At 41.7% G+C, this 22,509-nt stretch overlaps 1 protein-coding gene across 4 annotated transcripts in view; it reads right to left on the reverse strand.

Moving 5' to 3' along the window:
- Window positions 1-22,509, reverse strand: part of triqk (triple QxxK/R motif containing) — a 94,023-nt gene that overhangs the window by 34,378 nt on the left and 37,136 nt on the right. For 3 of the 4 annotated variants that reach the window (XM_043688080.2, XM_087986528.1, XM_087986529.1), the window contains exon 2: window positions 10,587-10,668. The exons of the other annotated variant lie outside the window; for it this stretch is intronic. In XM_043688080.2, the coding sequence (XP_043544015.1) occupies window positions 10,587-10,647 (61 nt within the window). In that variant the 5' untranslated portion in view covers window positions 10,648-10,668. The remainder of the gene's footprint in view (window positions 1-10,586; window positions 10,669-22,509) is intronic. 4 annotated transcript variants of the gene reach the window in all.

Raw genomic sequence — 22,509 nt, forward strand, 5'->3', positions numbered from 1 at the left:
CTGTGTACCATGAATGAATAAAAAAAAGATAAAACTTCAAAATGTTACAAGATTCTTCAAGCAAAGAAAGGTAAAGAGGTGCAAAGGGTGCTTTACAAGATAATTTTACTTTCAACTTGATGTGCATTTTGTTTGGTAAAAGTGAGCTCATAATCCCCTAAATTCTCAAAGAACACTTGCAATATTGGCCCATTCGCCCATCTGATCAAGGTCCCGTTGTACTCTAGATAACCTTCTTCACTGACCACAACACCACTGATTTTGGTATTACCTGCAAACTTATAACCATATCTCCTATTTTCATGTTCAAATCATTTATATAAATGACATAAAGCAGTGGACCCAGCTCTGAACCTTGTGGCACATCGCTTGTCACAGGCCTCCAATCCGAAAAGCAACCCTCTATCTTGTATGAGTGGCAGAGAGAGATTAATTTAGGTAAATGTGAGGTGTTGCATTTTGGTAAGGCAAATCATGGCAGGACTTATACAAGTAATGGTAGGGCCCTGGAGCTTGTTGTTGGGGTTGAACGTGCATAATTCCTTGAAGGTGGAGTCGCAGGTAGACCAGGTAGTGAAGAAGGCATTTGGCACACTTGCCTTCAAAGGTCAGAACATTGAGAATAGGAGTTGGCATGTCATGTTGGGGTTGTTCTGGACATTGGTGAGGCCATTTTTAGAATATTGCGTACAATTGCAGTCACCTTTTTACAGGAAGGATGCTGTTAAATTTGAGAAGGCACAGAAAATATTTACAAGAATGTTGCCAGGGTTGGAGGGTTTGAGTTATAGGGTGAAGCTGAATAGGCTGGGGATTTTTCTCCTGCAGCGTTGCAGGCTGAGGGGTGACTTCATGGAGGTTCATAAAATCATGAGAGGCATGGATAGGATGAATAGCCAAGATCTTTTTCCTGGGATGGGGGAGTACAAAACTAGAGGGTATAGGTTTAAGGTAAGATGAGAAAGATTTAAAAAGGACCAGAGGGGTAACGTTTTCACACAGAGGGTGGTGCGTGTATGGAACAAGTTGCCAGAGTAAGTGGTTCTGAGAGATAACATATACATGCATTTGGAAACAGAATTTGATTAGGAGTTGTCAGCATGGCTTTGTCCGTGGGAGATCATGCCTCACAAATTTGGTAGAGTTCTTGATGAAGTGACCAAGAAGGCTGATGAGGGCAGGGCAGTAGATGTAGTCTATATGGATTTCAGTAGGGCCCTTGATAAGGTACCATATGGTAAGCTGCTCTGGAAAGTTAGATCGCATGGAGTCAGGGCGAGCTGGCAAATTGGATACAAAATTGACTTGATGGTAGGAAGCATAGCAGAAAGATGCTTGTTGGACTGGAGGCCTGTGACTAGTGGAGTGACTCAGGGGTGGTGCTGGGCCCGATGCTGTTTGTTATCTATATCATTAATTTGATGAGAATATACAAGGCATGATTAGTAAGTTTGCTGATGACACTGAAATAGGCAATATCGTGGGACAGTGAGGAAGGTTATCAGATATTGCAGCAGGACCTTGATCAGCTGGGGAAGTGGCCTAGAAATGGCAAATGGAGTTTAATATAGATAAGCGTGAAGTCTTGCATTTTGGAAAGTCAAATGAAATCAAAATTTCATGGTTAGTGGTAGGGTCTTAAGGAGTGTAGTGGAACAAAGGGATATTGGAGTTCAGGTGCAAGGTTGTCTGAAAGTGGAGTCACAGGTAGACAGGGCAATGAAGAAGGCTTTTGGCACACTGACCTTCATCAGTCAGGGCATTGAGTATCAAAGTTGGGAAGTTATGTTGCAGTTGTACAGGACGTTGGTGAGGCTGCACTTAGGAGTATTGTGTTCAATTTTGATCACCTTGTCATAGAAAGGATGTTATTAAACTGGTAAGAGTACAGAAGAAATTTACATGGATGTTGCCAGGACTTTTTTCTTTAGAATGTAGGAGACTGAGGAGGATCTTATAGAAGAGTATAAGATCATGACAGGCAGGGATAGGATGAGTGCACTCAGTCTTTTTTCCCCACTTTGGAGTGTCAAGGGCTCGAGGGCATCAGTTTAAGGTTAGAGGGGAAAGAATAAAAGGGAACCTGAGGGGCAATTTTTTTACACAGTGGGTGGTATGCATGTGGAATGAGCTGCCAGCAGAAGTGATTGAGGTGGGTACATTAACAACATTTAAAAGCCATTTGGACAACTACATGGATAGGAAAGGTTTAGAAGGACATGGGCCAAGTACAGGGAAATGAAGTTAACATAGATGGATATTTTGGTCAGTATGGACCAGTTTGGGTCAAAGGGCCTGTCTCCGTGTTGTCAGAGTCTCTGACTCTATGGTGGAGGCAAGTACAATTATAACATTTAAAAAGCATCTGGATGGGTATATGAATAGAAAGGATTTAGAGATATGAGCCAAACGCAGGCGAATGGAGTATTTTAGTTTGGGCAACTTGATCGGCATGAGCAAGTTGGGACGAAGGGTCTGTTTCCTTGCTGTATGACTCTATGACTAACGCCTTATATAGTTTTAGAAAAACATTCCTCCATTCCCTTTGAAATAAAGGCCAACTTTCGATTTGCTTTCATTTTCACCACTGAACTTGGATGCTCGCTTTCTGTGATTCATGCATGAGGACTCCCAAATTCCTGTATTCAGTAACTTTCTACAGGCTCTCTCCATTTAAATAATATTCAACTCCTTCTGTCAAAGTACATAATCTTACATTTTCTAACATTATCTCCATCTGCCAAGTTTGTGCCCACAAGCTTAACCTGTTTATCTCCCTCTGCAGACATTTTGTGCTAAAGTCAGAGTCATATAGCATGGAAACAGACCCTTCAGTCCAATAAGTCCATGCCGACCATAATCCCAAATTAAATTAGTCCCATCTGCCTGCAGTTGGCCCATATCACTTCAAACTTTCTTTTTCGTAAACTTATCCAAATGTCTTTTAAATGTTGCAACTGTACATTCATCCACCACTTTCTCTGGCAGTTCATTCCACAGTTGAACCACTCTCTGTGTAAAAATTGTGCTCCTCATTTCCTTTTAAATCTTTCGCTTCTCACCTGAAAAATGTGCCTCCTAGTTTTCGACTCCGCACCTCGGAAAAAGGCTCTTGTCATTCACCTTTTCTAAGCCCCTCATGACTTTATAAAACTCTATAAGGTCACCCCTCAACCTCCTATGCTCCAGTGAAAAACGTCCCAGCCTTTTCAGTCTATTTTTCTATCTCAAACCTTCCATTCCTGGAAACATCCTGGTAAATCTTTTTTTGAACTCTCTCTCGTTTAATAATATCCTTCCTATAAAAGGGTGACCAGAACTGTATACAGTACAACAGAACTGGCCTCACCAACATCCTATACAACCTTAAAATGATGTCTCAACTCCTATACTCAACTGGGCAATGGAGGCAAGTACGTTCAATGCCTTTTCAACCATGCTGACTACCCTGGAATGCAAATTTCAAAAATGTATGTACCTAAAAATAGGTGTTCGACAATACTATGCAGGGCCCTACCATTAATTGTATAAATCCTGTCCTTTTTAGCATTACCAAAATGCAATATCTTACTTTTATCCAAATTAAACTCCAGCTGCCACTCCTCAGCTCATTGACCTAATTGATCAATATCTCTTTAATCTTCGATAAGCTTCTTCACTGTCCACTATACCATCAATTTTGAAGTCATCTGCAAGCTTACTAACTATGTCTCCTATATTCTCATTCAAATCATTTACATAAACAACAAACAAAAGTGGACCCAGTACCGATCCCTGCAGAACACCTCTGATCACACGACTCCAGTCTGTAAAACAACCCTTCACCACCACCTTGTTTCCTACCATCAAGCCAATTTTGTATACAATTGATTAGCTCACTCTGAATCCCATGTGATCTAACTTTAGTATTTAATCTACCATGAAGAAACTTGTCAAAGGCTTTTATCTTGATTACTTGCCTTCCCACCTATTTTTATGTCATGCACAAACTAATCTATAGTACATTAACTCTCATCATCCAAGTCATTAAATACATACACTTAATAATTGTGGCCCAGTGCTGATCTTGTGGCATTCTCCTAGTTATAGGTTGCCATCCTGAAAATAGCCTCCTTATCCCAACTCTCTTTTATTGGTTGGCTTATCTCTACCCATGCTAATATACTATCTCCATTTTACTCATTTTGATGATCAAAAATCAATGCAATGCTATCTAAAGGAATATAAAATGACTCTACCTCCACTGCTCTCTAGGAAAGAGAATTCCACAGCCCAACAGCACTCAGAGAATACAAAATCTTCCCACCTCCATCTAAAATGGGAAACTCTTATTTTTAAACTAGTTATAGTTTCTCCTACAAAGGGAACCATCCTTTCAGCACCTACAGTGTCAATTCCCTTCAGGACCTTATATTTTTTTTAAATAAGATCACTTCTCATTTATCTAAACAGATAGGCTCAATCTGTTCAATCTTTCCACATAAAATAACACCTTCATCCCAGGAATAGATCAAATGAATCTTCTCTAAATTGCTTCTAAAACAGTACACAGTATTCCAGATATGTTCTCTTAATGCCCGATAGAACTCAGCAAAAGTTTCCGTCCTTTTCTGTTCCATTCTTCTCACAATATTGATGTACCTGCATACCAACTTTCTCTGATTCACATTTATGGACACCCAGATCCCTGTGTAAAGAGTTTTACATTCATTCAATCAATCACAACCATGTTCAAATAACAGGCTGCTTTTCTATTCTTCTGCCAAAGTGGGCAGGTATGTTTTCCTGCACTATACACCATTTTATAATGTTTTTCCCACTCAATTAGCCTATCTAAATCACTTTGCCGACTTTTTCTGATTCCGCTCACCATTTACTTTCCTACCCATGTCTCATCAGCACATTTAGCAACCATGCCATTTGTCCCTTCATCCAAATCATTTAAATGGATCGGTGCTGGGTCCTCTACTTTTCGTCATTTATATAAATGATTTGGATGTGAGCATAAGAGGTATAGATAGTAAGTTTGCAGATGACACCAAAATTGGAGGTGTAGTGGACATCAAAGAGCGTTACCTCAGATTACCATAAGACCACAAGACATAGGAGCGGAAGTAAGGCCATTCGGCCCATCGAGTCCACTCCGCCATTCAATCATGGCTGATGGGCATTTCAACTCCACTTACCCGCATACTCCCCGTAGCCCTTAATTCCTTGTGACATCAAAAGGATCTTGATCAGATGGGCCAATGGGCTGAGAAGTGGCAGATGGAGTTTAATTCAAATAAATGCGAGGTGCTGCATTTTGGGAAAGCAAATCCTAGCAGGACTTATACACTTAATGGTAAGGTCCTAAGAGTGCAGGCTCATACCTCCTTGAAAGTGGAGTTGCAGGTCGATAGGATAGTGAGCAAGGCGTTTGGTAAGCTTTCCTTTATTAGTCAGAGTATTGAGTACAGGAGTTGGGAGGTCATGTTGCAGCTGTACAGGACATTGGTTAGGCCACTGTTGGTATAGTGCATGCAGCTCTGATCTCCTTCCTATCGGAAAGATGTTGTGAAACTTGGAAGGGTTCAGAAAAGATTTACAAGGATGTTGCCAGCTATAGGGAGAGGCTGAACAGGCTGGGGCTGTTTTCCCTGGAGCGTCGGAGGCTGAGGGGTGACCTTATAGAAGTTTACAAAATTATGAGGGGCATGGATAAGGTAAATAGACAAGGTCTTTTCCCTGAGTTGGGGGAGCCCAGAATTAGAGGGCATAAGTTGAAGGTAAGAGGGGAAAGATATAAAAGAGACCTAAGGGGCAACTTTTTCACGCAGAGGGTGGTACATATATGGAACGAGCTGCCAGAGGAAGTGGTGGAGGCTGGTACAATTGCAACATTTAAAAGGCATTTGGATGGGTATATGAATAGGAAGGGTTTGGAGGGATATGGGCTGGGTGCTGGCAGGTGGGACTAGATTGGGTTGGGATGTCTGGTCGGCATAGACGGGTTGGACCAAAGGGTCTGTTTCCATGCTGTACATCTCTATGACTCTATGACTCTAAATAGACCAAATATAGTTGACAATCTATCACTGAAACCTGCGCTACTCCACAAAATACAACTTGCCATTTGGAAAATTATCCATTTAGCCTTACTCACTAGGTCCTGTTAGCTAATCAAGAATCCTTTAACCACATAGTCTGGTCCATCCTACACCATGAGCTATTACTTTGTGTGGGAACATTTGATGTGGCAATTTATCAAACATATTTTAGAAATCTAAGTATCCAACATCTAAGGTGTCTCCTTTATCCATATTACCTATTACATTATACAATAACTCATAAATTAATCAAACATGGTTTCACTTTCACACAGGTATTCATTATTTTGTATATTTTATTACGAATTGCTTCCGTTACAGCAAGTCAGTTAACAGTTCTGTCACATGCAGTAGTTGCATTTAATTAAAAGTAAACTGTTGTAATGCAGCCCAGAAGCAGAAGTTGCAAAAATTCACAAAACATCAGGTCATCAAAAATTATGATGTTATTCACATCTTACCACTGAAGAATAGCAGTGGATATGTATGACTAATCATTTCTTTGCATACAAACACTCACACAAACTAAATATAAAAAGAGTTACAAATATAGTAAACATCAAGATACACAGAGTGAAGTGGAGACATGAAAAACTGTGCTATTGTCATACAGGTTTGATTCCTCAGAACAGCTGAGTTCACAATCTGAGAAGGATATTAAGGATTTAAACTCAATTTTTATTTCAAACATGAAGGTAATGCCGTTCAGCAGGCAAGTTGGGCGAAATGGGAAGGATTTGGGTAGCTGTATTTGGTACAAGTTGGAGTTTATGCAGAATACCTGTTGAAATGTTGCAAAGGGGAAATTGCTGGGGAGCACATCACTTTAAGTGTATCCAAACTAAGCTATTGAGAAATTCACAAATGAACTTGCTATTTACCAGATGTACAGGGCACAATCTCTCACTGTATGTTCACTTATAAAATACCCACATCCGGGCTTCCTTAATTACAGGTAGTCAGCAGTGGAGCTTTAGGAATCCCAAGGGATAAAGTGGAACTAAACCAGTTGAAAGCCCATAGCTTAACCAGTTCAAAACATTAGGAGCTTCCAACTGCTCATCTAGCTACGCTTACCTTTCCTAAACAGGGATTTAAACCAAGTGGAAAGAATCACAGCCTCACTAGAAAACCTTTCATTTTAGATTCCATTAATGAACTGGACTGGCAAACTGGTCTATCAATAGTATTGCAAATCTGTGTAGTTCAGGTGATGGATTGTTAACTCTACGTTTCCATTCCAATCTACTGGACAAAGGCAATGAGCAAATTTTGGTTGTATTCTCATTTAACACCGAAAAAGTCCAGGGCTCCTTAGAGGGCAGAGAAAAAGTACTAAATAAATAGATGAGGAAATAGATGTTAATCAATGGAGGAAGTGATTAGTCGAACTGACAGAAAGCAAATAGTTGACAAGGCTTTTAAACTGATGAAAGAAAAGAATTATGGCATTATGGGAAGACAGTGCCCACAGCGTTTTCGGCTTTTATTTCAGATTTCCAACATCAATAGTATTTTGATTTTGTACACAAAGGCTAGATGAAGAACTGAAGTCTGCCACCAAGAAGACTTGTTGGCCAAGAAGGCAGGTTACAGGACAACACTGAAATGAGATAAGACAGAGATTTAATGCTAACAGTGACGATTTAGAATATAATAGGATTGAGGACAAGTAGTTGATACAAAACAAAAGGGACAGGAGTGACGAATGAGCAAACATAATTGACTTAAGTATAACTAGTGACTCCAATGATGTTAATTGTTACATACTACCTGGCCAAATTGGAAACATTTTCCCATAAACTGTAAAATATAGAGGAAAGGATTGCAAAGCTAATTCTGGATAGGAGCAAAAGTAACAGGGTAGTTGTTATGGGGGACTTTAACTTTCCAAATATTGACTGGAAACACTATAGTTTGAGTACTTTAGATGGGCCAGTTTTTGTCCAATGTGTGCAGGAGGATTTCCTGACACAATATGTAGATAGGCCAACAAGAGGCGAGACCACATTGGATTTGGTACTAGGTAATGAACCAGGTCAGGTGTTAAATTTAGAGCACTTTCGTGATAGTGACCACAATTTGGTTATGTTTACCTTAGCGATGGAAAGGGATAGGTATATATCACAAGAGGAGAGTTATAGATGAGGGAAAGGCAATTATGATGCAATTAGGCAAGATTTAGGCTGCATAGGATGGGGAAGAAACTGCAGGGGATGGGCACAATTGAAATGTGGAGCTTGTTCAAGGATTAGCTATTGTGTGTCTTTGAAAAGTATGTACATGTCAGGCAGGGAGGAAGTGGTCAAGTGAGGGAACTGTGGTTCACTAAGGGGGTTGAATCTCTTGTCAAGAGGAAGAAGGACGCTTATGTAAAGATGAGACGTGAACGCTCAGTTCGAGCACTTGAGAGTTACAAGTTAGTCAGAAAGGACCTAAAGAGAGAGCTAAGAAGAGCCAGAAGGGGACAAGAGAAATAATTGTGGTGGATAGGATCAAGGAAAACTCTAAAGCTTTCTATAGGTATGTCAGGAATAAAAGAATGACTAGAGTAAGGTTAGGGCCAGTCAAGGACAGTAGTGGGAAGTTGTGCGTGGTGACCGAGGAGATAAGAGGGGCGCTAAATGAATATTTTTCATCGTATTCACACAGGAAAAATATAATGTTGTCGAGAAGAAAACTGAGATACAGGCTACTAGACTAGATGGGTTTGAGGTTCATAAGGAGGTGTTGGCAATTCTGAAAAATGTGAAAATAGATAAGTCCCCTGGGCCAGATGGGATTTATCCTAGGATTCTCTGGGAAGCTAGGGAGGAGATTACAGTGCTTTTATCTTTGATCTTTATGTCATCATTGTTTACAGGAATAGTGCCAGAAGTTTGGAGGACAGCAAATGCTGTTCCGTTGTTCAGCAAGGGAAGTAGAGACAACCCTGAAAATTATAGACCTGTGAGCCTTACATCGGTTGTGGGTAAAGTGTTGGAAAGGATTTTAAGAGATAGGATTTTCAATCATCTAAAAAAGAATAATTTGATTAGGGATAGTCAACACGGTTTTGTGAAGGGTAGGTCGTGCCTCACAAACCATATTGAGTTCTTTGAGAAGGTGATCAAACAGGTGGATGAGGGAAAAGTGGTTGATGCAGTGTACATGGATTTCAGTAAAGCTTTCGATAAGGTTCCCCACGGTAGGCTATTGCAGAAAATACCAGGGCATGGGATTGAGGACAATTTAGCAGTTTGGATCAGAAATTGGCTTGCTCTAAGAAGACAAAGGGTGATGGTTGATGGGAAATATTCATCCTGGAGTTCAGTTGTTACTGGTGTACCACAAGGATCTGTTTTGGGGCCACAGATGTTGTCATTTTATAAATGACCTGGATGAGGGCGTAGAAGGATGAGTTAGTAAGTTTGAGGATGACACTAAAGTCGGTGGAGTTGTGGACAGTGACGAAGGATGTTGCAGGTTACAGAGGGACATAGATAAGCTGCAGAGCTGGGCTGAGAGGTGGCAAATGGAGTTTAATGTGGGAAAGTGTGAGGTGATTCACTTTGGAAGGAGTAACAGGAATACACAGTACTGGGCTAATGGTAAGATTCTTGGTAATGTAGATGAGAAGAGAGATCTCGGTGTCCATGTGCATAAATCACTGAAGGTTGCCACCCAGGAATAGAGTTGTTCAGAAGGCGTATGGTGTGTTAGGTTTTACTGGTGGAGGGATTGAGTTTCAGGACCATGAGGTACAAAACTATACAAAACTCTGGTGCAGCCACACTTGGAGTATTACACTGCATTATAGAAAGCATGTGGAAGCATTAGAAAGGGTTCAGAGGAGATTTGCCAAGATGTGTCTGGTCTGAAGGGAAGGTCTAATGAAGAAAGGCTGAGGGACTTGAGGCTGTTTTCAATACAGAGAAGAAGGTTGTCAGGTGACTTAATAGAGGCATACAAGATGATCAGAGGATGAGATAGGGTGGGCAGTAAGAGCCTTTTTCCTCGGATGGTGATGGCTAGCATGAGGGGATATTGCTTTAAATTGATGGGTGATAGATATAGGACAGTTGTCAGAGATAGTTTCTTTACTCAGAATATAGTAAGGGCTTGAAACACCCTGCCTGCAACAGTACTAGACTTGCCAACTTTAAGGGCACTTAAATGGTCATTGATAAACATATGGATGATAATGGAATAGTGTAGGTTAGATGGGCTTCAGATTGGTTTCACAGGTCAGTGCAACATCCAGGGCTGAAGGGCCTGTAGTGCACTGTAATGTTCCATGTTCTACATTCTAATGGCTATTTCCAAATGAGTCAGGTCTATGTTTAAACTCTCTGATAAATAATGTGTCAAAAAATTGGTGTAATTTCCTAATTAATGCACAAAGATGTTTGGACTAATTCTTCAGCAAAATAGAATGATTTACTCTATAATTGGTAGAGTTAAGATTTTTATAGTTATTTTAAAATCTGCAATATGCAATACTAAAAGAATTAATACCTATCTGTTTCCGGTAGTGATCAATTGGGATTTTAGAAGCAGCAGCATCTTTCCTTCCCATTTTCAGTGTTGCACAGAATATCTACAAGTTAAGAACAGTGCGATCAGGAGGTATGTTCAAAAAGAAACTCAAATATTTTAATAATGATTATTTAACTTAATGAGTTCTAACTCTACTTAAAGTGAATTGCTCCTTTAAAATCACTTTGCAAGATAAATTAACATATTCATTTCTCCATTTCATATTTTCGAACAAAGTCTAGGCGGACACCCAATTCTTCTTCCAACAAAATTTGTTTCCATTATTCCATAGGATGCAAGTGTTGTTGATAAAGTAAACATTTGTTGCCCATCTGTAATTTCCTTGAGAAGGTGATGGTGAGCAGCCTGTGAATTGATACAGTCCATGATACAGAGCTGTCAGCTAGAAAACCTCAGGATATTGATCCAGTTACGATGAAGCAACTTGAAGGCACAGGAGGATTAGATTAGATTACATTACATTACAGTGTGGAAACAGGCCCTTCGGCCCAACAAGTCCACACCGACCCGCCGAAGCGTAACCCACCCAGACCCATTCCCCTACATTTACACCTTCACCTTACACTACGGGCAATTTAGCGTGACCAATTCACCTAACCTGCACATTTTTTGGATTGTGGGAGGAAACCGGAGCACCCGGAGGAAACCCACGCAGACACAGGGAGAATGTGCAAACTCCACACAGTCAGTCGCCTGAGACGGGACTTGAACCCGGGTCTCTGGCGCTGTGAGGCAACAGTGCTAACCACTGTGCCACCGTGCCGCCATGTGGATTGGAGGGCTGCTGTTGAAGAAACCTGGGAGAGCTGTCCATTTTGTTAATGCTACACACTGCAGCCATGATGTGGTGATGGGTGGAGGGTCTGAATGCTTAAGGAAGTTGACAGGATGTAGATTAAATAGGTTGCTTTATCCTGGCTGGTTTCAAGCTTCCTGAGTGTTGCTGTTCTGATTTTTTTTTGTTTCAGTTTTCTAAGTTAAAGGGCAACATTCTGAAAGAAAAGGCAGATATGCTCCTGTATTCAACAACCTAGTAGAGAGATTTGCATTAAATTGTCACTAAAATCAATGGGCTAGATATGCTGATGGTCTCAGCAGCACTGACTGGATGTGATCATTGGAACCATAAGGAATCCTAAATGCAGTTGACTCCCTGGGTATTATATAGAAATTGAAAATTCTAAAAGGACTACCCAGCATCTGTAATGCTCAAAAAGAAATCCATTAAAAAAATCTGGTCCAGTTTCACAAATAGTTACCCAGGAAAATTTAGAATGCTAAAAACTTAGTCTAACCTCTGTGGTCACTATAATACTGACTCCCTACTCATCATTTACACCACTACAACCCCCCAAACCTCTAACAAGTATCCAACCAGCAAGCCCCATCCGAAACCAGCACAATTCCAACCACACTCCTCCAGGAACCAACATCCCACTGTTGCTGGCCTCAAACACCCAGATCCAAACGTACCCCTTGCACCTACCAGCCTGACAGCAAAATCCAATCTGTCAAACTGATGTCACCCTGGACGAAATTTCACCTCTTCTGGACCTAAACACCCTATTTTTCTCCCTCCCAATTTGGTCTGACATCTCTTGACCGTCCTGAAGTACAAGAGAACTGTTGGCCTTTAGGTACATTACACAATCCTGAAAGAGCTGGGATCAGAGCTGTTGGCCAGGAACTTGGAACTCAGTTATGATACCAAAACCTGGAATGAAGTGGCAATCTGACTGTGGTTGCCATTCCTCAGAATATCCAGATCAATAAGCTTTATGTTTCAGACACATCCTAACGGCAGAAATTTCACAATACAAGACTCCAATTGAAATGTTTTCAATGCCCCCCCTTTACTGAAATAGTATCTTCCATCTTGGGATTTTTCATGTCATACTCAATTATAAGACCTCAAAACTGCATTGGCCTCATTTGGTGACAGACCAATGCAGCTATCCAATCAGACTTTGCAATTTCCCTATTTTAGTTGGAAAGAGCTATGTCTTTCTGGCATAGCAATGGGGTTGCTATTTTTCAAATAAGCTTGGTGACAGAAAGCAATACTTGATCTATTTTGCCTGTTTTCCAATCAAATATACTTAAATCCCTGCAGCATGGCTTCCAATTTTAAGTCCATTTATGAATGTTTTCAAATTCATTCCTACCATGCCACAAATACAGTCATAGAGTCATAGAGATGTACAGCACAGAAACAGACCCTTCAGTCCAATCGTTCATGCCGGCCAGATATCCCAACCCAATCGCGTCCCATTTGCCAGCACTTGGCTCATATCGCTCTGAACCCGTCATATTCATGTACCCATCCAGGTGCCTTTTAAATGTTGCAACTGGACCAGCCTCCACCATTTCCTCTGGAAGCTCATTCCATACATGCACCACCCACTGCGTGAAAATGTTGCCCAATTCAGTCTTTTTTATATCTTTCCCCTCTCACCCTAAACCTATGCCCGCTAGTTCTGGACTCCCCCACCCCAGGGAAAAGACTTTGTCTATCTACCCTATCCATGCGCCCCATGATTTTATAAACCTCTAAAAGGTCACCCTCAGCCTCCGAAGCTCCAGAGAAAACAGCCCCAGCCTATTCAGCCTTTCTCTATAGCTCAAATCCTCCAACCCTGGCAACATCCTTTTCTGAACCCTTTCAAGTTTCACAACATCCTTCTGATAGGAAGGAGACCAGAATTGCACACAATATTCCTAAAGTAGCTTAACCAATGTCCTGTATAGCTGCAACATGACCTCCTAACTCCTGTACTCAATACTCAGACCAATGAAGGAAAGCATACCAAATGCCTTCCTCACTATCCTATCTACCTGCGACTCTACTTTCAAGGAGCTATTAACCTGCACTCCAAGGTCTCTTTGTTCAGCAACACTCCCTAGGACCTTACCATTAAGTGTATAAGTCCTGCTAAGATTTGCTTTCCCAAAATGCAGCACCTCACACTTATCTAAATTAAACTCCATCTGCCACTCCTCAACCCATTGGCCCATCTGATCAAGATCTCATTGTAATCTGAGGTTATCTTCTTCGCTGTCCACTACACCTCCAATTTTGGTGTCATCCGCAAACTTACTAACTATACCTCCTATGTTCACATCCAAATCATTTACATAAATGATGAAAATAAGTGGACCCAGCACTGGTCTTTGTGGCACTCCATTGGTTACAGGCCTCCAGTCTGAAAAGCAACCGTCCACCACCAGCCTCTGTCTTTAGCTAGTTCTGTATCCAAATGGCTAGTTCTCCCAGTATTCATGACTTTGTTAACCAGTCTCCCATGAGGAACCTTGTCGAAAGCCTCATTGAAGTCCATATAGAACATGTCCACTGCTCTGCCCTCATTAATCTTCTTTGTTACTTCTTCAAAACACTCAATAAATTTGTGAGACATGATTTCTCACACACAAATCAGTCCTTGCCTTTCCAAATACATGTAAATCCTGTCCCTCAGGATTCCCTCCAACAACTTGCCCACCACTGATGTCAGGGTCACTGGTCTATAGTTCCGTGGCTTCGCCTTACCACCTTTCTGAAATAATGGTACCGTGTTAGCGAACCTCCAGTCTTCTAGCACCTCACCTGTGACTATCGATGATACAAATATCTCAGCAAGAGGCCCAGCAATCATTTCGCTAGCATCCCACAGAGTTCTAGGGTACACCTGATCAGGTCCTTTATGCATTTCAAGACATCCAGCACTTCCTCCTCTGTAATATGGACATTTTTCAAGATGTCACTATCTATTTCCCTACATTCTATATCTTCCATGTCCTTTTCCACAGTAAACACTGATGGAAAATACTCGTTTAGTATCTCCCCCATCTCCTGCAGCTCCATACAAAGGCCACCTTGCTGATCTTTGAGGGGCCCTATTCTCTCCCTAGTTACCCTTTTGTCCTTAATGTATTTGTAAAAACCGTATGGGTTCTCCTTAACTCTTTTTGCCAAAGCTATCTCATGTCCTCTTTTGGCCTTTCTGATTTTCCTCTTAACTATACTCCTACTGCCTTTATACTCCTCTAAGGATTCAATCGACCTCTCCTATCTAAATCTTTCATATGCTTCCTTATTTTTCTTAATCAAACCCTCAATTTCTCTGGTCATCCAGCATTCCCTATATCTACCAGCCTTTCCTTTCACCCTAACAGGAATATACTTTCTCTGGACTCTCATAATCTCATTTCTGAAGGCTTCACATTTTCCAGTCGTCCCTTTACCTGTGAACATCTGCCCCCAATTAGCTTTTGAAAGTCCTTGCCTAATACCATCAAAATTAGCCTTTCTCCAATTTAGAACTTCAACATTTAGATCCGGTCTATTCTTTTCTACCATTATTTTAAAATTGATAGAATTATGGTCGCTGGCCCCAAAGTGCTCCCCCAATGGCACCTCAGTCACTTGCCCTGCTTTTTTTCCCAAGAGTAGGCCAAGTTTTTCACCTTCTCTAGTCGGCACATCTACATAATGAATCAGAAAATTTTCTTGTGCACATTTAACAAATTTCTCTCCATCTGAATCCTTAACACTATGCCAGTCCCAGTCTATATTGGAAAGTTAAAATCCCCTACCATAACCACCCTATTATTCTTGCCGAGAACTGAAATCTCCTGACAAATTTGTTTCTCAATTTCCCTCTGACTATTAGGGGGTCTATATTACAATCCCAATAAGATTATCACCCCTTGCTTATTTCTCAGTTCCAGCCACTAACTTCCGTGGATGTATTTCCGGAAATATCCTCCCTCAGCACAGGTGTAATGCTATCCCTTATCAAAAACGCCCCGCCGCCCTGCCCCCCCCCCACCCATCTCTCTTGCTTCCCTTTCTATCCTTCCTGTAGCATTTATATCCTGGAACATTAAACTGCCAGTCCTGCCCATCCCTGAACCATGTTTCTGTAATTGCTATGATATCTCAGTCCCATGTTCTTAACCATGCCCTGAGTTCATCTGCCTTCCCTGTTAGGCCCCTTGCATTGAAATTAATGCAGTTTAATTTATTAGTCCTACCTTGTCCCTGCTTGCCCTGACTGTTTGACTCGCTTCTGTTCTCAACTGTACCAGTCTCAGATTGATCTCTTTCCTCACTATTTCCCTTGGCCCCCACCTCCCACCTTACTAGTTTAAATCCTCCTGAGCAGCTCTAGCAAATCTCCCTGCCAGTATATTTGTCCCCTTCCAATTCAGGTGCAATCTGTCCTTCTTGTACACTGCTACCCCAAAAGAGATTCCAATGATCCAAAAATGTGAATCCTTCTCCCATACACCAGCTCCTCAGCCATGCTTTCATGTGCTCTATCCTTCTATTCCTGCCCTCATTAGCTCGTAGCACCGGGACAAATCCAGATCTTACTACCCTCGAGGTCCTTCTTTTTAAATTCCTGCCTAACTCTCTATATTTTCCTTTTTCCCCTCCTATGTCATTGGTTCCAATGTGTACTATGTGTACAATGACCTCCTGCTTGTTCCTCTCCCCTTTGAGAACATACTGCACCCTCTCTGAGACATCCTTGATACTGGCACCAGAGACACAAAACATCATTCTCATTTTTCGCTGCTGGCTGCAGAAACAACTGTTTGTGCCTCTCTCTGGATATCCCCTATTACAATCAATCATTTGGAACCTGACATGCCCCTCATTACATTAGAGCCTATCTTAATACCAGAAACTTGGCTGTTCATGCTTCATTCCCCTGAGAGTCCATGACCCCCTACATTTTCCAAAACAGCATACTTGTTTGAAATGGGGATAGCCACAAAGGATTCTTTTTTTTTTAAGATTACTTACAATGTGGAAACAGGCCCTTCGGCCCAACAAGTCCACACCGCCCCGCCGAAACGCAACCCACCCATACCCCTACATTTACCCCTTACCTAACACTACTGGCAATTTAGCATGGCCAATTCACCTGACCTGCACATCTTTGGACTGTGGGAGGAAACCGGAGCACCCGGAGGAAACCCACGCAGACACAGGGAGAATGTGCAAACTCCACACAGTCAGTCGCCTGAGGCGGGAATTGAACCCGGGTCTCTGGCGCTGTGAGGCAGCAGTGCTAACCACTGTGCCACCGTGCCGCCCGATTCCTGCACTACCTGCCTACCCCTCCTACCGGTCATGGAGTCAATCCAAATAAAATCATGCATCATAAAGATGCCTGATAGCTGTCCACTATGGTCCCAGTAAATCAGTGCAGGGTCTGCTTTCAACTGGAGACAGACAATTTTAATAAGACAGACCTTACTAAGGATTACCAAACTCCAGAGGCATCATATCGGCCATAAAAATAAGTGTCACGGCTATACTGCCGCCTCTTTTGGAAGGCACACAAAGACTTAATTTCTGGCTAATCCCCCTGCAGAAATGCAGCATTAAGAACAACTGGTCTACACTGTCAAGTATTTGTTTATAGTAATCCAGGAACATCTTCAAAAACACTTTTCCTGCTATGAATGAACTTACACTTATATCTTGATCCTCATTTTTTCTTCAAAAACTCATACCACTAGTCTGGTTTTAAGCTGCTCTCTTTAAAATAAACCACATCTCCCTATTTGAAACTGGTTTTCATTTCCTTTACATTGTGTCTTAAGGTTTGAGAATGTTTTTGTGAGATTTTAGCTTTAATGAAAGTCTTTCTGCTTGTTTGCAATGCATTCAAATGATCCAAAACGTTACAGCTAATTGTGGTCACCTTCTTAGTTTTCAGCTAATCACTTACGGCTGATGGAACTTTTGGTTTTCTATTGAAAAGTAACTGATGTAAAGAACATCCTCCCATCACACGCAGCAAATTCTTAGCCATGGAAAGCCAAGCTTTACTTTTTGATTGATCTGCCAAAATTTTAGGAACCATTTTATCTAATATCAAATAGTTTATTTCACACACCCTCATTGCTAAAAGGACTTTCTACTACCATATTCATTATGATTATGTTAATGTTTGCACACATATCTCTAAGTTCATCATCAGCAAATTTCCCCCATTAGGAGGGAGAAATATTGCAAGTGTTCCAAGTCCAGTCCCTAACCACATTTCTGATACCTTAACTACAAATATTTTCCTATCCTTTACAATCATAGAATCCCTGCAGTGTAGAAGTAGGCTATTCAGCCCATCGAGTCCATACCGACCTTCCAAACAGCAACCCACCCCCCTACCCAATCCCTGTAAGACTGTAGTTTCCCTGGCCAATTCACCTAATGTGCACATCTTTGGAATGACAGAGGAAGCTGGAGCACCCGAAGATATGGGAAGAATGTGCAAACGACACACACACACACACACACACACAGAATCGAACTCTAACATCACAGTGCTAACCACTGTCCCACTGTGTCACCCCAATGTTATATCTCTTATTGTCAACTGAATAAATCTGATTGCCAAGTCTACGCAACATAAAATGAATGTTTTCTTCTTTCTCTTAAACCTTCAAATTTATAGATAGTGCCTAAATTAAATTTCTTGCTCAGTTTTGAGTTACTTTTGGCTTAGACAGTGTCCTTCAGTATTTCTTGTAAATCTCACATCTATCGTTTACCTCCTCAATCAGCTTATTGTATTCTTTATCCTTTTCCAAACACTGGAGGACTGATAAGCAAATTGTTCAAGTGGTTTTAACATAATTGATTTTTTTTTGTCTTCTAAATTTCTGCCCGAAATCAATGACACTGCTGTAATTTCCTGTAAAGGAAGAAATAATATCCCAATTGCGTAAATTGCAATTGCACTATTTTCCAAACACAATAGGACAAGTGACAAAATTTATCATTTGCCATATTCAGTTTCAGCTACATGTTCTTCGCTGGCCACTTAATAACAACAATATTTCACTGGATACACCTGTGCTAATAGAGTACAGTAATTGATTCCAGTTATTTTACAAGCAATGACTACTGTTTTCAAAGATTTTCATGTGTTATCATCGCCAGACCTGAAACTGGTGGAATCTCAATTCCTTAACTTTGCTCCTATCCTTAGTAATCACTGTAAACATATATCAATTGTCTCACAACACACAGGTGAAAGATTCTGTCACCAACACCAATAGATCACAAGACATAAGAGCAGAAATTAGGCCTTTCGGCCCTTTGAATCTGCTCTGCCATTCAATCATGGTTGACAGGTTTCTCCATCCCATTTTCCTGCTTTATCCCCATTGCCAGGAAGATCAAAGGTTATCAAGAACTTATCTATCTTTGTTTTAAATATACTCAATGACCTGGCCTCCGCAGCCTTCTGTAACAGTGACTTTCATAGATTCACCATCTCTGGCTAAAGAAGTTTCTCCTTATCTCCATTCTAAAGAGTCTTCCCTTCAATCTAAGGCTGTGCCTTCAGGTCCTTGTCTCTCCTGCCAATGGAAACATCTTCCCAATGTCAGCTCTCCTTGGTCTAATCACTCTAGAATTTGAAATATCTTTCCAATGTGCCCTTATAGTGACTGACTTTCTTCCATATCACTGTTTACAAGCTTTCAGCAAGGAATGCAAAACAATTGAGGTCAACGTTCTCAATAACAGCCCTGAAACTGATAATCCATTGGCCTTTTAGGCTGGGCATGATCTCAAATGCAAATATTTGCAATGGCATGTAAGTATAAGATTAAATTATTGGGCATACGCCCAGGCAGAACCTAAAATGGAGGGAAGAGTTCATCAATACATTTTTGAATAGAGTGGTGAGGAGAGAGGGCAGAGAGAAGCGTGTGCTGCCATGAAGTTTTTAAGTCAGTGGAGGAGGGAAGGGGGGAGAATAGAAATGCTCTAGTGGTAGGGAACTCAATAGTTAGACGGACTGACAGGAGATTTTGTGGTCAGGAACGGGACTCCCAGAAGGTACATTGTCTTCCCAGTGCCAGGATCCGGGATGTCGCTGATCAGGTTTATACGATTCTGAAGGGGGATGGTGAGAAGCCAGAAATCGTGGTTCATATTGGCATTAATGATACAGCCAGGAAAGGGACTGAGGATCTGAAAAGTGACAACAGAGAGCAAGGTTGGAAGCTAAAGGGCAGGACGAGTAGCGTAGTGATCTCAGGTTTGCTACCGATGCCATGAGATGGTGAGGTGAGGAACAGTCAGCGAGTGCAGCTTAACACATGGCTGTGAGGCTGATGCAAGATGGATGGCTTCAAATACTTAGACCATTGGGATGCCTTCTGGGGAAGGTGGCACCTGTACATTAAGGATGGGTTGCACTTCAACTGAAGGGTGGGAGATTTGCTCGTGTGATTCGGGAGGGTTTAAACTAGTTTGACAGAGGGGTGGAAACCAGAGGTATACATCTGAGAGGGGGTAGTTTTAGATGGGGCAGCGACAGGATGTAGTGAATCTATCTGGAAGATCTTTCATGTGATGAAACAAAGGGATCAGTTAAAGTGTGTCTGCTTTAATACAGGGAGTGTCAGAAATAAGAGTGATGAACTTAGAGTATGGATCAGTACTTGGGACTATGATGTTGTGGCCATAATGGAGACGTGGGTTTCACAGGGGCAGAGATGGTTCCTAGATGTTCCAGGGTTTAGAATGCTAAAAAAGAACAGGGAGGGTGGAAAAAGAGAAGGGTGTGTAGCATTGCTAATCGGAGAGTGGATCACAGCTACAGAAACCAAGGTTGTCAAGGAAGGCTTGTCTACTGAGTCAGTATGAGTGGAAGTTAGGAACAGCAAGGGAACAGCCACCTCATTGGAGGTTTTCTACACACTCCCTAATAGCAGTAGGGAGATCAAAGAACTCATAGGCGGGCAGATTTTGGAAAAATGCAGATGTAACAGGGTTGTTGTTATGGATGACTTCAGCTTTCCCAATATTGACTGGAACCTCCTTAGTGCAGATGGTTTGGGTGGAGCCGTGTTTGTCAGGTGTGTTCAGGAGGGTTTCCTTACTCAGTATGCATACAGGCCAATGAGGGGAGAGGCCATTTTGGATTTGGTGATCGGCAATGAGCCAGGACAGGTGTCAGGTCACACGGTGGGAGAACACTTTGGTGACAGTGACCATAACTGCCTCACATTTACCATAACCATGGAGAGGGAAAGGAGCTGTTACCATAGGAAGATATTTGATTGTAGAAAAGGAAATTATGACGCTATCAAGCAGGAGTTGGGAAGTATAGATTGGGAGCAATCGTTCCACAGGAAGGGCACAACAGACTTGTGGAGACTGTTAAAGGAGCAGTTGTTGCAAGTGATGCACAAATTTGTTCCTCTGAGACAAGCAAGAAGGGGTAAGATTAAGGAGCCTTGGATGACGAGAACAGAGGAGATTCTCGTCAAAAGAAACAAGGCAGCTTACGTAAGGTGAAGGTAGCAAGGATCTAGCACAGCTTTAGAGGATTACAGGCTTGCTAGAAACGAGCTCAGAAATAGACTGAGGAGAGCCAGGATGGGGCATGAAAAAAGCTTCACAGGAAGGATTAGGGAGAACCCTAATTTTACTTATATGTGAGGAATAAGAGAATGACCAGGGAGAAGGTAGGGCCGATCAGGAATAGCGGAGGGAACTTGTGCATGGAGTCTGAGCAGATAGGGGAAGCCCTAAATAAGTTTTTTGCTTCGGTTTTCACTAAGGAAAGGGACCTTGTTGTGAATGAGAACTTTGAGGAGCTGGGAAATAGACTTGAACAGATCAAGATTGATGAAGTTAATGTGCTGGAAATTTTGGAAAACATTAAGATTGATAAGTTCCCTGGACATCGTTGCTCTGGGAAGCGAGAAAGGTGGTTGCTAAGCCGTGGGTGAAGATTTTTGCTTCCTCACTCTACACGAGAGTCATACCGAGGATTAGAGGGAGGGGAATGTTGTTCTTCTTTTCAAGAAGGGGAATAGGGAAATCCCTGGTAATTACAGACCAGTTAGTCTTACTTCTGTGGTCAGCAAGGTTTTAGAAAGAATTATCAAGGATAGGATTTATGACTATTTGGAAAACCATAGTGTGATTAAAGGCCCTCAGCATGGCTTTGAGAGGGGCAGGTCATGGCTCACAAATCTATTGAGTTCTTTGAGGAGGTGACGAGACAGGTCGATGAAGGTTGAGCAGTGGATACGGTATATATGGACTTCAGCAAGGCATTTGATAAGATTCCCCACTGTAGGCTCATTCATAAAGTCAGGAGGTATGGGATGCAGGGAGATTTGGCTATCTGGATTCAGAATTGGTTGGCTGACAGAAGGCAGAGAGTGGTTGTAGATGGAAAGTATTCTGCCTATAGGTCAGTGGTGAGTGGTGCCCTGCAGGGCTCTGTTCTTGGGCCTCTGCTCTTTGTAGTTTTTATAAATGATTTGGAATAAGGAGGTTGAGGGATGGGTTAGTAAATTTGCTGATGACACAAAGATTGGTGATAGCGTTGGTAGTATTGAGGGCTATTGCAGGCTGCACCGTGATATTGACAGGATGCAGAGCTGGGTTGAGAAATGGCAGATGGAGTTCAACCCGGATAAATGCAAAGTGATGCATTTTGGAAGGTCGAACTTGAATGCTGAATATAGGACTAAAGACAGGATTCTTGGCAGAGTGGAGGTATCTTGGTGTGCAAGTGCATAGATCCCTCAAAAGTTGCCACTCAAGTGGATAGGGTTGTTAAGAAAGTATATGGTGTTTTGGCTTTCATTAACAGGAGGATCAAGTTTAAGAGCTGTGAGGTTTTGATGCAGCTCTACAAGACCCTGGTGAGACCACACTTGGAATATTGTATCCAGTTCTGGTCGCCTTACTATAGGAAAGATTTGGAGGCTTTAGAGAGGGTGCAAAGAAGGTTTGCCAGGATGCTGCCTGGACTGGAGGTCTTGTCTTATGAAGAAAGGTTGACTAAACTCGGACTCTTCTTTCTGGAGAGAAGGAGAAAGAGAGGTG

Source organism: Chiloscyllium plagiosum, unplaced genomic scaffold, assembly GCF_037043375.1.
Source record: "Chiloscyllium plagiosum isolate Xiang-an unplaced genomic scaffold, Cpla_swu_hap1 HiC_scaffold_4, whole genome shotgun sequence".
In the NCBI taxonomy this organism is placed as follows: Eukaryota; Metazoa; Chordata; class Chondrichthyes; order Orectolobiformes; family Hemiscylliidae; genus Chiloscyllium; species Chiloscyllium plagiosum.